At 33.0% G+C, this 12,124-nt stretch overlaps 1 protein-coding gene across 1 annotated transcript in view; it reads right to left on the reverse strand.

The window, feature by feature from the left end:
* Nucleotides 1-325: 325 nt before the first annotated feature.
* The window catches only part of LOC117112937 (MAM and LDL-receptor class A domain-containing protein 1-like), a 30,785-nt gene continuing 18,986 nt past the window's right edge, over nt 326-12,124 (reverse strand). The window contains exons 10-17 of the mRNA XM_033256158.1: nt 11,181-11,285; nt 9,765-9,911; nt 9,256-9,603; nt 7,822-7,926; nt 6,654-6,800; nt 6,144-6,491; nt 3,079-3,327; nt 326-606 (exon numbers count right to left, since the gene is read on the reverse strand). Coding sequence (XP_033112049.1) covers nt 563-606; nt 3,079-3,327; nt 6,144-6,491; nt 6,654-6,800; nt 7,822-7,926; nt 9,256-9,603; nt 9,765-9,911; nt 11,181-11,285 — 1,493 coding nt within the window. The 3' untranslated portion in view covers nt 326-562. The remainder of the gene's footprint in view (nt 607-3,078; nt 3,328-6,143; nt 6,492-6,653; nt 6,801-7,821; nt 7,927-9,255; nt 9,604-9,764; nt 9,912-11,180; nt 11,286-12,124) is intronic.

Raw genomic sequence — 12,124 nt, forward strand, 5'->3', positions numbered from 1 at the left:
GCTACTAACTTGCTTGTAATCGCTATTTGATGCTCAGAGATTGCTATATTTTTTGAAATGGGTGCTATATGACTGCTGTTATAAGCTATAGCAGTGACTCAAGCATTGTGACAGCTTCTAACATGCTTGTAATCACAATTGGTTCCTATATGACTGCTATTATAAGCTATATAGCTAGTGACCAGCTACTACCATGTTTTTAATCACTATGTAATGCTTTTTAATTATTAACCCAGCTATAGCAGACAATCACTATGATTAAATAGCAATCAAGCACATACAAAATAGTTGATGTGCCACTGCAAAGATATTGGGATCTATTTAATTGGCACATAATCATGTTCATACGCTAGATTATTTCCCAACTGTGTTTCCATAGATTGTGGTGCAACATCACTGCCTATACCGCTGGTTTCCAGAGGTACTTCATATCCTGTATCACCATTTGGAATTTCATCATAATCAGGAGGGGTATTATCACTCCTGTGCAAGTCCATACCGTTAGACTGTTTGATAATAGCTGAATAATAGGTTGGTACATTTATTGGTGTTACATAATCATTCATTTCCGTTGGTGCTTCCGTTCTGATATTAACAAAATGTGATCTAAATAAAAAAAAAATAAAAAAAACAAGTCATTTCATGTCAACAGAGCTACAGAGATATTTTTACTCCTGCAAATTAAATTTATAAGTTTAAAACTTATAACTATTTATATAGCATTCCACAATACGGTATTATATTTCACTTTACATATACTGAATCGTGATTAACAAATTATTTCTACGGGAATCCTAACTTGTCTTCATATAATGAGGGAGAGAATATTGATGTCTTTTATACATAGAATCATTGGTTGTTCAAATTCTATACAAGAAATATTGGTTTAAATGGCCTGGTTGACGCCATAAAGCGTGAAACTCAGAGAAATTTTTTTTTACAATAAAGGTGTGTCGCCCAATGAAGTTAAAATGCATTACCAGCAAAATCTCGTGAATAAATATTATCTAAAGTTAGTCACAGCATGGAGGTATTATTGAGAAAGAGATTCACTTGAAAAATCTACATGCACGCAGCACTATGCGAATGTACCAAGATCAAAGCTGCCGCAGCGCGTGAAGAACGTTTGCGCGATGGTTTGGAAGTCTGATGTCTTCCCCGCCATCAAATTTCAGCAGGCATAGTTTATACCAAAAAATTGAACATGGCGAAATGGAGAGCACCTTCTTTTCTCGATGCGCACTACATACAGTCAATCACTATGGCTGCGCAATCGTTTCCATTTTGAAGCTGATACATTTATCTCTCATAAAATATGAAACATATTAATATTTTCAACCATAAAAGTTTCAAATTGAATGGAACATTTACATGACCTTTAAAAGTAATGTTTTGTGAAATCTGTTAGTCAAATATGCACATAATAACACAATAAAAGTCCGAAAAAATCAATTCAGAGGAACATTGTTAATTTTAGAGATGTTTAATGAGTTAAAATCAAATGGTTTATCGCACAACTGCTGTGTTGAAGCGTATTAAGCCATGTCATTGCCAAGCTGTTGCAAAAGAAAAAATGTTAATAAGGTAATATGCCTGCGCACGATCCAAAGGCGGGGAACACATCGGTTTGTCGCGTCAAAGGGAATTGTTGCCGAGTGATCTCCTTCTCAATATACTTCAATAGTCACAGTTTCCTATGTCTTTCTTTTTTTTACTTCTAGTGCATCCTTCATGCATAAGTTTTTGTCATGAATTATGGTATTATGTGCGTTATTACATGAATAAATATATTACATTTATTCAGAATTTTCACAACAATTTACATATTACATATTGTTAACATAGGCATCAAAGATACAAAACACCAAATATACAAAACATACAAACACAGAATACCAGGTTGCCCAGAACCCCCGGCACCTAACGGAAGAGAAAATGCCCCAATGAGCATCATGCAACAGTAATAATGCCGTGCACCATCAGACACCCCTCACAGTGTACCCCGAAAGGTGCCAGTGATCATGGGCGACTCTCAAGATATAAATTTATTAAAAAAGGTAAGGTTTATACATCTATAACATACTCCAAACAAATACCAATAAATGTATATTGTTCTTGTGAGTAGGATACTGGCAGATTAGAATCATTTAATAAAGCATATTGTAACCATTAAATTTTATTATTATTATTATTTTATTATTATTATCATTATCATTATCATTATCATTATCATTATTATTATTACTATTATAGAGTAGGGTCTACCTGCAGAGGAAGATAAATAACGGTGACATCATGAAAATGAAGACACAGAGAATATACACAGCTATCAGGTAGTCAGGTACTGATGATGATGCATTAACGTTACCTGTATTACATTTAAAAGTAAATGACAAATTTATTTGTAAAAATAATGTAAACAAGCACTTGTTTTAAAATGTTGTTGTAATACATAGTTATTTTACATGTGACTTTACTGATGTTATAATAATTAGACTACTATTGTGGAAATTTTAAACAAGAAAGTTGACAAAGTGACTGAACAGTATACAGCTTTCAGAAAAAAACCACTATAATGTGACTTTGTAATTTGAACGACATTGTTTTTTAAATTAATGGTATTATACTCTCGTATTGTATTTCTAATTATCCATATTACAACCTAATACAAACGAGTGCCGATGTCCAGCCGAATTTACCCGGGGTTTTGTAAGATTCCATGCATTTTAGAAGCAAACCCAGAACATAACGCATTTGGTCATGGGTTAGGGGTGGGAAGGGACACAAAATGTATTCTCTTAAAATGAAAAGTGCAGGCTTAAACAACACTGATGGTGAAGAATGCAACAGAGCATTTTAAATAAAAATTTTTACAAACAATTAAAAACACCTTATATTTCATGTCTCATTTCTTACATGGCCGGGTTCTACAAACCATACGTTTAAACAACAACAAGCATAAGTAACATATCATTAAGTTAGAATTTATTGAAGATGTAGATCCTCAAGCGATAATTTGTGACCACAAACATGAAGAATTATGTAATGCATTTTGAAAATTTAAAAGTGATGCATCACCTATGACTGTTAAGTTGAAAGAACATGAGCTGTTGATGTTTCCTGAACTGTCCTTAACAGTGACTGATACAAGGTGGTTTCCAATTGCTAACAAATCCCCTTGCTGAATATTTGTTGTAATATATGGAGGCACATCTGAGTTATCTGTTGCAGCAGGAGAATTCCAGACTGCAACAGCAGTATTGTTTGTCTTGTCTGCCAAAAGATATGCATCTAATGGACAAAATGTGATTATTGGCGCCTCATTATCTGCAAGAAAAAGGATGTATAATTGTGATCAGGCCAACAATTTGAAGACTCTAAAAATGGTGGCTTTTTTAATGGGCATAAACTACTAAACTACCTGAAAAGAGTAATTTTAAGCTCTAACAGTTTTAAATGATTAGGCAGACGGTTACTTCTGATGAGGTGATTGTCAGAGAGAGACTAGACAAAGTGAAAAATTTCAGGTCGACTAATCTTGATATCTAAGAAGAATTGTCCTATATTGTCTGAATAATAATTATACACAGTAGTAAAAAAGCTAACACCCTAACGATTTCACAATATGTTCCCAAATAGCCTGCACCACATACGCATGTACAGTATAGCTGTCGATGTCATCAACACAAAATCCTCCATTTTGACACGATGTATTGTCACACGGCCAAACCAAAACAAACGTTTGATAGTTTTATTGATTTTTCAAAAGAAACCCAATTTAAACTGAGGACTGTACTAACACATAGAATCCTCAATCATTTCATTTCATTCTCCCATTTGGAAAACTTGTTTGTAGAGTACAATACTAAAAATATTAAAGTAAATAATTAAATATTGATATACTGCACACAATTCAAACTTGCGTTTATGTATTCAGTAGGGGCAACCATTTTACATACAAACTGCTGTCCTTGAGAATGTGATCACTTCACTAATGTATTCTCACAATTTCTTACCCTCTCAATAAAACTATAGACAGATTTTCTAATGAATTTGCCAGAACTGGGAAGAGAGTTGGAAATATTTCACAGCACTGCATAATCTAGGTTTGTTCACCAATAACCGCAACGCATTGTTGTAGCACAATTTAAGTGAATTACACGATTTACATGTGTACTTGCACCATAAATTGACACAGTAAAAATTAATACAATAGGCATTAAACAAACAATAATTGTACAATTACGAAAAGGAGTCTTCATGACATTCTTCTAATACACGATCTATATTGACAAGCAATATCTTCATTATCGTTTAGACTAGAAGCTATGACCAATATATGTGAATTTATTAAATCTGATCCTGTATAGTACTGTAGTAAGCTTACAAACTTTTCCTAGTAGCAGGCCCTAGCATACGCGGCATAAGGGTCTTGAGATGGAAGGGAGCTGATGTGGTGGGAAGGTAAAGTGGGGATCGGTAATTAGGTGAGAGCTAACTTGCAAAATAATGTGATTTGAGGTGAATTTTAACTACTTGAGCATTATGTGTGGGCGGTGGATGGGGGAGGGGTGTGCGCACATTCTAAATATGCCAATACATAGCATACCCTGCAATTTTCCATGGCTCAGATGGGAAAACTAGTCCTATTTTTTTTTTGTCCAACTGCCCGATGAGCTATGGCCGAAGTGGGGGCTTAAGCCCCCTGCCCCCACAATGGTGTCGCCACTGACTACACTGGCACCGCACTTGCCGAGAATTTTAAGTTGATTATAAATATTTATGACCAAACTCAGTGTAGTGTGATGGCTAATGAGTCTTGATGGACACCAGATTTAACTCGGAACCAACTAGAGACTTTCCCCTGTATGAATACTGTACACGGTTAAAACTTAAGTGTTGTAGCAATTAAATAAAAATGATTGGTCCAAGGCATGCCGACTTTATACATGCAGTTCTAAGCTAAAAGTTATAAAGTGCAAGAGTCTGATTATCGCGCCGCGCCAGAAAAAATATGCTCCATAGGAAATTATTTCATATTGACCCGTTTTGTACGTCAAACGTGGAAATCTATAAAAATGTTCTGCAAAGGAATGTTGCAAAACTGTTCCGAAGTCTGTCATAATATGTAAAATAAACCTGATTGGACCTCCTAGATAGTGTGACTCAACCAAATAATAATTTAAGGGCGAAACAAATCTTAAGTTATTAATTTGAAAGATCATAATTGGCGACTTGAATGAGGCTCAGGAAATTATAGAAAAGAGTGCCCATGTAGACCACTCCCTAAAATAAGGCAGAAGTTTTGTTGGCCCATATAACCAGTCTTTGTTGATGAATTTATCATCATTATGATTGAAATACTCAGAAGATCCCTGATATTCTCTGTAATGCGACAGTGTTTATTAAAAGCCTAGCTAGAAGGTCACCCTCTATAACGATTGTTTAAATTGTTAAAAATCTATATATAAATAAATTGACTGGAAAAATGCATTTTTACCCTTGACCCTATTTGTCTGGCATAATCTTACCTCTATAACTATTGGTTAAGAAAATTGGTTTATGTCTGAAAAACTATTTATATTTGTACGAACAGAATAATTTATCAAAAATTTACCACAAATAACTTTTTCGACATTGACCCTTGTTACTAAAGCATACTTGTATATCCATACTTTCAGCCCCAAATTTTGCAGGGCATACATTATTTATAATTGGTCTAACTTATAAAGGATACAAAAATAACTGGAAATGCCATGACCTTCGAAATTTGTATACCATGCTTCAATTCAACAAAAAACCAAGTGTAATGGATCTATAGACGAAACGGTCTAAGAAATAAAACGGGTTGTGACATATTCAGACCTTAGATGGTATTGTGTGTAATTATTATTATTATTATGTTGTAATGATGTTGTTTGTACTGTTCTTTAATTTTATTAAAGAGGGTCCCTGAATATCAGTTAACCTACTGGGATAAACTGGAAGGGTTACCCTCTTTAAAGATGGTTGAAATAAAAAATAAAAATGTGATGGTAAAATGTCAAAAGGCAGTGGTGGTAAAAGGTAGATGCAAAATGTCTGGTGGATAAAAGAGATGACATTTTTATTGTAGTGTTGTTGTAAGGTGAAGGTGATTTTACCATTTGTGAAACATATTCCATCGGTGATCGTGATGTCATCTAAAGCAATATCTCCTGTATAACTACTTCCTACAATGCCTTCAAACATTATTTGGAAGGCACTCTTTGTTTCAACTGAGATTTGTCCAAGTCGCCAAGAGTTCTCTTGGTTGTTTCTATTTGTCCACGCAATTGTGCCAACAGTACTTGTTGTATTGACTATATACACATTCAGTGTGTTCACTGTTTCCCCGTTCATATGGTAGTACCACTGGACGCATGTGCCTTTCGTTGCAGGATATAAAGTTGTCCAAATGCGAGCAATGTCATTGAGGTTTTGATCTGAAGATTCTATGTATATGTAAAAACCTGTAAGCAAATGATCAAATAAATTTTTCACTTTCAGAGTCATTAATTTACATCTATTTGTAATTGTGCTTTTTATTTTATTTGTCTGAAGTTTCAGCAATATTTATATTATTAATTTTAAATTTCATTTAGAATTTATTAAAAATGTGAACTTTGTGTTACCATGTAATGTTCCATATGTGTGGTCATACGCAGGGCCAGTACCATGTAAGGATGTTGATCCAGATCTTCTTATCCAATCAAAATCATCATTTTCATCTTGTTCAAGGTAACAGATGTGTGGATCCTCGAAATCACATTGCTTTTGTGCTGAAACAAAAATCCCAAGACAAAATTAATTAACTGATTGTAATTGCACTTGTTAAAACAGTTACTGGAAACCAAAGTACAATAATTCGTAACTTTGTTAAGAAAACATCTTATAAATTTGCAAGAATTTCAATAATAATAAAAAACATTGCAAATTTCACTCGCATAAAGTCAAACCGGTATCCACAACACATTGTTCCATAATGTTAATGGTATATATACCAACAACTTTTTTGTTTTGAAACTTTAAATTTTACATTACTTTAGCTCCTTAAGAATTGTATTATTGGTTCATGGAATTTCTTGTTTGAACTAGACGACACTTAAATACCTTAAGGATTTAAAATTTCAATTACATTTTACTTATAATTCCATTTTACTTTAAATACCTTCTTTTCTGACTACAATAATATTATTATTTTTCCAGTTTTTTACAACACATAGCCAAAATTTTTAAGGTCAATGAACAATGTCATTGAATAATGCAAGATTACTTAGGTAAAGTTAAAATGGTTAGATATTAAAATCCCCTTTTCGAATGTTGTCTCTATACTATTTTTCGTTTAATAATAATAATAATATTAATAATAATAATGTAATAAAAGTTTAAACTTTTGATCACAACACAAACAAATAAAAAAAAAATAAAAATCAATAAACACCTAGCTAGCACCCAAACCGTAGTATGGGGTTATACCACTACCGGCATCTGGAGATCTGTGTTTATGTACTCCAGTTAGCATCGGTTAAGTCTTTATCTTTCCTGAGATCATTAGTAAATTAAATAATTAAGAAGAGATACATACATCATCTCAGTTGCAAACTGAAACTTAGTACTGATGTTGACATTATTTTTTTAATATTCATTCTACAGGTATTAGCCTACATTTATGCATAATATTTACAATCTTTTCATAAACTGATCATGTTGTATACATTTAAACCACGTTCTCCACACTAGGTTTATTATTATATTTAGCTCAATACTTAATGCACATTATTTATCGCTGTAAAAACTTACATATATTGCAAGTTGGTCCAAAAAAACCAGCCATACACTGACAGTTCTCGATTCCGAAATCCGAGACACAGACTCCGCCATTCAAACAGTCAATATCGCAAGTTTCTTCAATTAGAAATTGCATATTAATTAGTGACTTACTCTGTTCGTATTAAAATAACCTTATCGCTCATCACAATACTAACTGTATAAAATTATTATTGTTATGAAAATCGCATTTGTCTTTATATATACATTGATTGATATACATTGATTATGTAAGCGATAGATTACTGGCGGTGCTTTTGAGCCAGCTTAATACTAAGACTTAATTGCTAGTGACTAAAAACTACAGTACACAATACTGTACTGTAATTAAACAGGTAATAAAAAACAGTGAGATTTATATAAGGTCCTATATAATTTAAACAATTGTGGAATAGAAAAATTAATGTAGGAATATAATAGTAGTTCTATATGTATATGTTTAAATTATATAACGAATGATATGATGACTATTAAATACAGTTTAGTAAAGTATCTAATCTAAGTAGGGTATAGAATCCGAAAAGTTAAGTGCAATTATTCAAAAACAGATATTAGTTTTGCCAAGTTTTAGGGTAAGTAATTAGAGAACAAAGGATCTGGCATATTAACATATTTTATTCCCGCCGTAACTTCCCACAGTAATTAAACTTGTCGTCTGAATTTTTATTAGTCAATGTTGAGTAAATAATAATATCTGCTTTGTCTTAAGAGATTCCAGTGTGCTTTGGTGCGTACTAGATATCGTCAATTAAAAATATTTGTGATAGATAAATAGAGTTCCACAAATTTAAAAGAGATGGACTTTTTGGTCTGTGCTGGATGGGTTTAAATCATTCAGTGACAGAAGTGGTCTTTTTCCATTTGTTTATATGTGTTTTTGTGGGGTCCTGGCCCCCAGGCTCCCCCGTTGGCGCCACCCCTGAATACAGGTTTCTATTTGGTTCCAATTTCAAGCTTTGTAACAATTGATTTGGTTGCGTTGTTAATTTTGTGGGTGCTGCCTTCTTTTCTCTTCTTTTATGATATGACGTAGTGATGTTTTTGTGTATGAGTTTCTCGCACTAAACCTAGTTACTTTTTAGAAGTTTGTTGTTTATCAGCAGTGTTGGATGAGTTCATTTGATTTGCTGGTGGTATTTACGATCTTTGACCATGAGGAAAGCCTTTTTTTCAGCAATGTTTCCCATGCTTTTGAAGTTGAGACTATAAGCTTTCCTGGCTTTTCTACAGCTGCACTCTGTGTGAGCGTTTCAGTCATTTGTAAGAAAGTCCGTGGGGGATATATATTAAAATTACTTATTTAAGTTACCCTCTTATTTTTCACAGACTGTTATTATAGGGCGTAGGTAGTGAAAGCAGAGACGAAAGGGCTAGTGGCAAAAATAATATTTATTAAGTGTATTTTACCGTTTCTCAAACATGCCCCATCGATGATCCTGAAGTCATCTAAAGCAATATCTCCTGTATAACTACTTCCTCCAATTCCTTCAAACACTATCTGGAAGGAAGTCTTTGTTTCAACTGACAGTTTTCCAAGTCGCCAAATGTTTCCTTGATTGTTTCTATTTGTCCACGCAGGTGCACCAATGGTACCTTCTGTATTGACTATGTACACATTCAATGTGTTCACTGTGGCTCCGTACATGTGGTAAAACCACTTGACGCATGTGCCATTTGTTGCGGGATATGACAATGTCCAAAGAAGAGCTTTTTTGTTGTTGTATCCCGGATATGTGTCGATGTACATATAGGAACCTGTAGGCAAAAGATAAAATAAATGTTTTAGTTTAAGAGATATTGTTGTTCTATCTCTTTGTAGTTTATTTTATTTATTTCGTTTGTAGTTTTAGAAATATTTTCATTAAGAATTTACAATTTCATTTAGGAAATTTAAATTCATGTCAGCTTTTTAATACCTTGTAATGTTCCGTAGGTGTGGTCATAAGCAGGGCCAGTACCAGATGTGAGTGTTGAGCCAGATGTTCTTATCCAATCAAAATCATCATATTCATCTTGTACAAAGTAACAGATGTGTGGATCCTCGAAATCACATTGGTTTTGTGCTGAAAAAAAAAATTCCAAGATAAAATTAATTAACTGATTTGAAATTGCATTGGTTAAAACAGTTACTGGAAACCAATGTACAATAATTCATAACTTTGTTAGAAAAACATCCTATCATAAATTTTCTAGAATTTCATAAAGAAAAAAAAAAACACATTTCAAATTTTACTCACATAAAGTCAAACCGGTATCCACAACACATTGTTTCATAATGTTAGTGGTATAAATTACCAAAAACATTTTTGTTTTAAAACTTTAAATTTTACATTTATACTTGATTAGTTTCTTAAAAATTGTATTACTGGTTATTGCAATCTCTCATTTGAACTAAAGACAACACTCAAATACCTTAAGGATTTACAATTTCAATTACATTTTATTTTTAATTATATTTTACTTTAAATACCTTCTTTTCTGACTACAATAATATTATTATTTTTCCATTTTTTACAGCACATAGCCAAAGATTTTAAGGTCAATGAAACATGTCATTAAATAATGCAAGATTACTTTTGTAAACTTAAAATGGTTAGATAATAAATTTTCTTTCCGAATGTTTTGTCTCTATACTATTTTTCGTTTAATAATAATAATATAAATAATAATATTAATAATAATAATATTAAGAATAATGATAAAAGTTTAAACTTTCGATCACAACACAAATTTCCTTACCGTAAAATTTGTTTGTGATCAAAAGTTTAAACTTTTATTACATTCGAACACCAACACAGATGAGCTATTTTTCGAATAATAATAATAATAATAATAATAATATTAATAATAATAATAATAATAATAATATTTATAGCGAAAATAAACGAGGTCTCTATGCACCCGATAATATTGTAGAAAAGAAACATTAAAAAAGACAAAAAAAAAATAAAAATCAATAAACACCTAGAAGCACCCAAACCGAAGTATGGGGTTATACCATCACCGGCAACTGGAGATCTGTGTTTATGTACTGTACTCCAGTTAGCATCAGTTAAGTCTTGATCTTTTCTGAGATCTTTTATAGTAAAATAAATAATAGATGTAGAAGAGATATATACATGTTCTCAGTTGCAAACTGAAACTTAGTACTGATGTTGACATTAATTTTTTAATATTCATTCTATTAGCCTACACTTATGCATAATATTTACAATCTTTTCAGAAACTGATCATGTTGTATACATTTATAACCATGTTCTGCACATTAGGTTTATTATTATTATATTTAGCTCAATACGTAATGCACATTAATTATCGTTATAAAAACTTACATATATTGCACGTTGGTCCAACAAAACCAGGCATACACTGACAGTTCTCGATTCCGTAATCCGACACACAGACTCCGCCGTTCAAGCAGTCAATATCGCAAGTTTCTTCAATTAGAAATTGAATATTAATTAGTGACATACTCTGTTCGTATTAATATAACCTCATCGCTCATCACAATACTAATTGTATAAAAATTATTATTGTTATGAAAATCGCATTTGTCTTTATATATCTTCTTCTTCTTCGTTCGTCCTTCGTATTAGAAGAAGACCTTGATCACCAAGTATATTGGCATGTTCCTAGACCTATAAGTTATCCTTGTGTATACGTTGGTGGCTGATTAGTCCAATCCTGGATTTAAAGTTTCTTCTACAGTCTTCTCACGTTCCTTTCTTGCTGCACGTTTAGCTTTTGCATGCAAGATTCTGTTTTTTTCAAACCGTTCTATTCCAGTGTGAGTAGTGTGTCTCCAAATGAGTCTATCTGATGCTTGTACTTCAAATGCATTCGGTGAGATGCTGCAATGCTTCAGAGTTGCTTTCAGTGAATCCTTAAAGCATTTTTTCTGACCTCCTTGGGATCGATTACCTGTCCAGAGTTCACCATATAGGAGCTCTTTTGGTATGCGTTCGTTTGGCATGCGTATACAATGCCCAGCCCATCGGAGTTGATGTTTAGAAAGTATGGCATAGATGCTTAGCATGTTGGCTTGTTGTAATATGTCAGTATCAGGAACCTTGTCTTGCCATTTAATGTTCAGGAGTTTTCGAAGACTAGTATTAAAGGGGGGGTGCGGGGATGAAACGATTGATTTTTAATTTAAAATAGAGGGATGGGCGACCACAATGACGGTGACGGCACTCGATTTTGGAGCGCGGTATTCGAAAACGAGGCTCATGAACTGGGTCCCAAAAAAAAAACTGGTGCTACAGGATTTTGAGCT

The sequence above is a fragment of the Anneissia japonica genome, unplaced genomic scaffold (genome assembly GCF_011630105.1).
Source record: "Anneissia japonica isolate Jap-2015-1 unplaced genomic scaffold, ASM1163010v1 scaffold2202_len52422_cov99, whole genome shotgun sequence".
Classification (NCBI taxonomy): Eukaryota; Metazoa; Echinodermata; class Crinoidea; order Comatulida; family Comatulidae; genus Anneissia; species Anneissia japonica.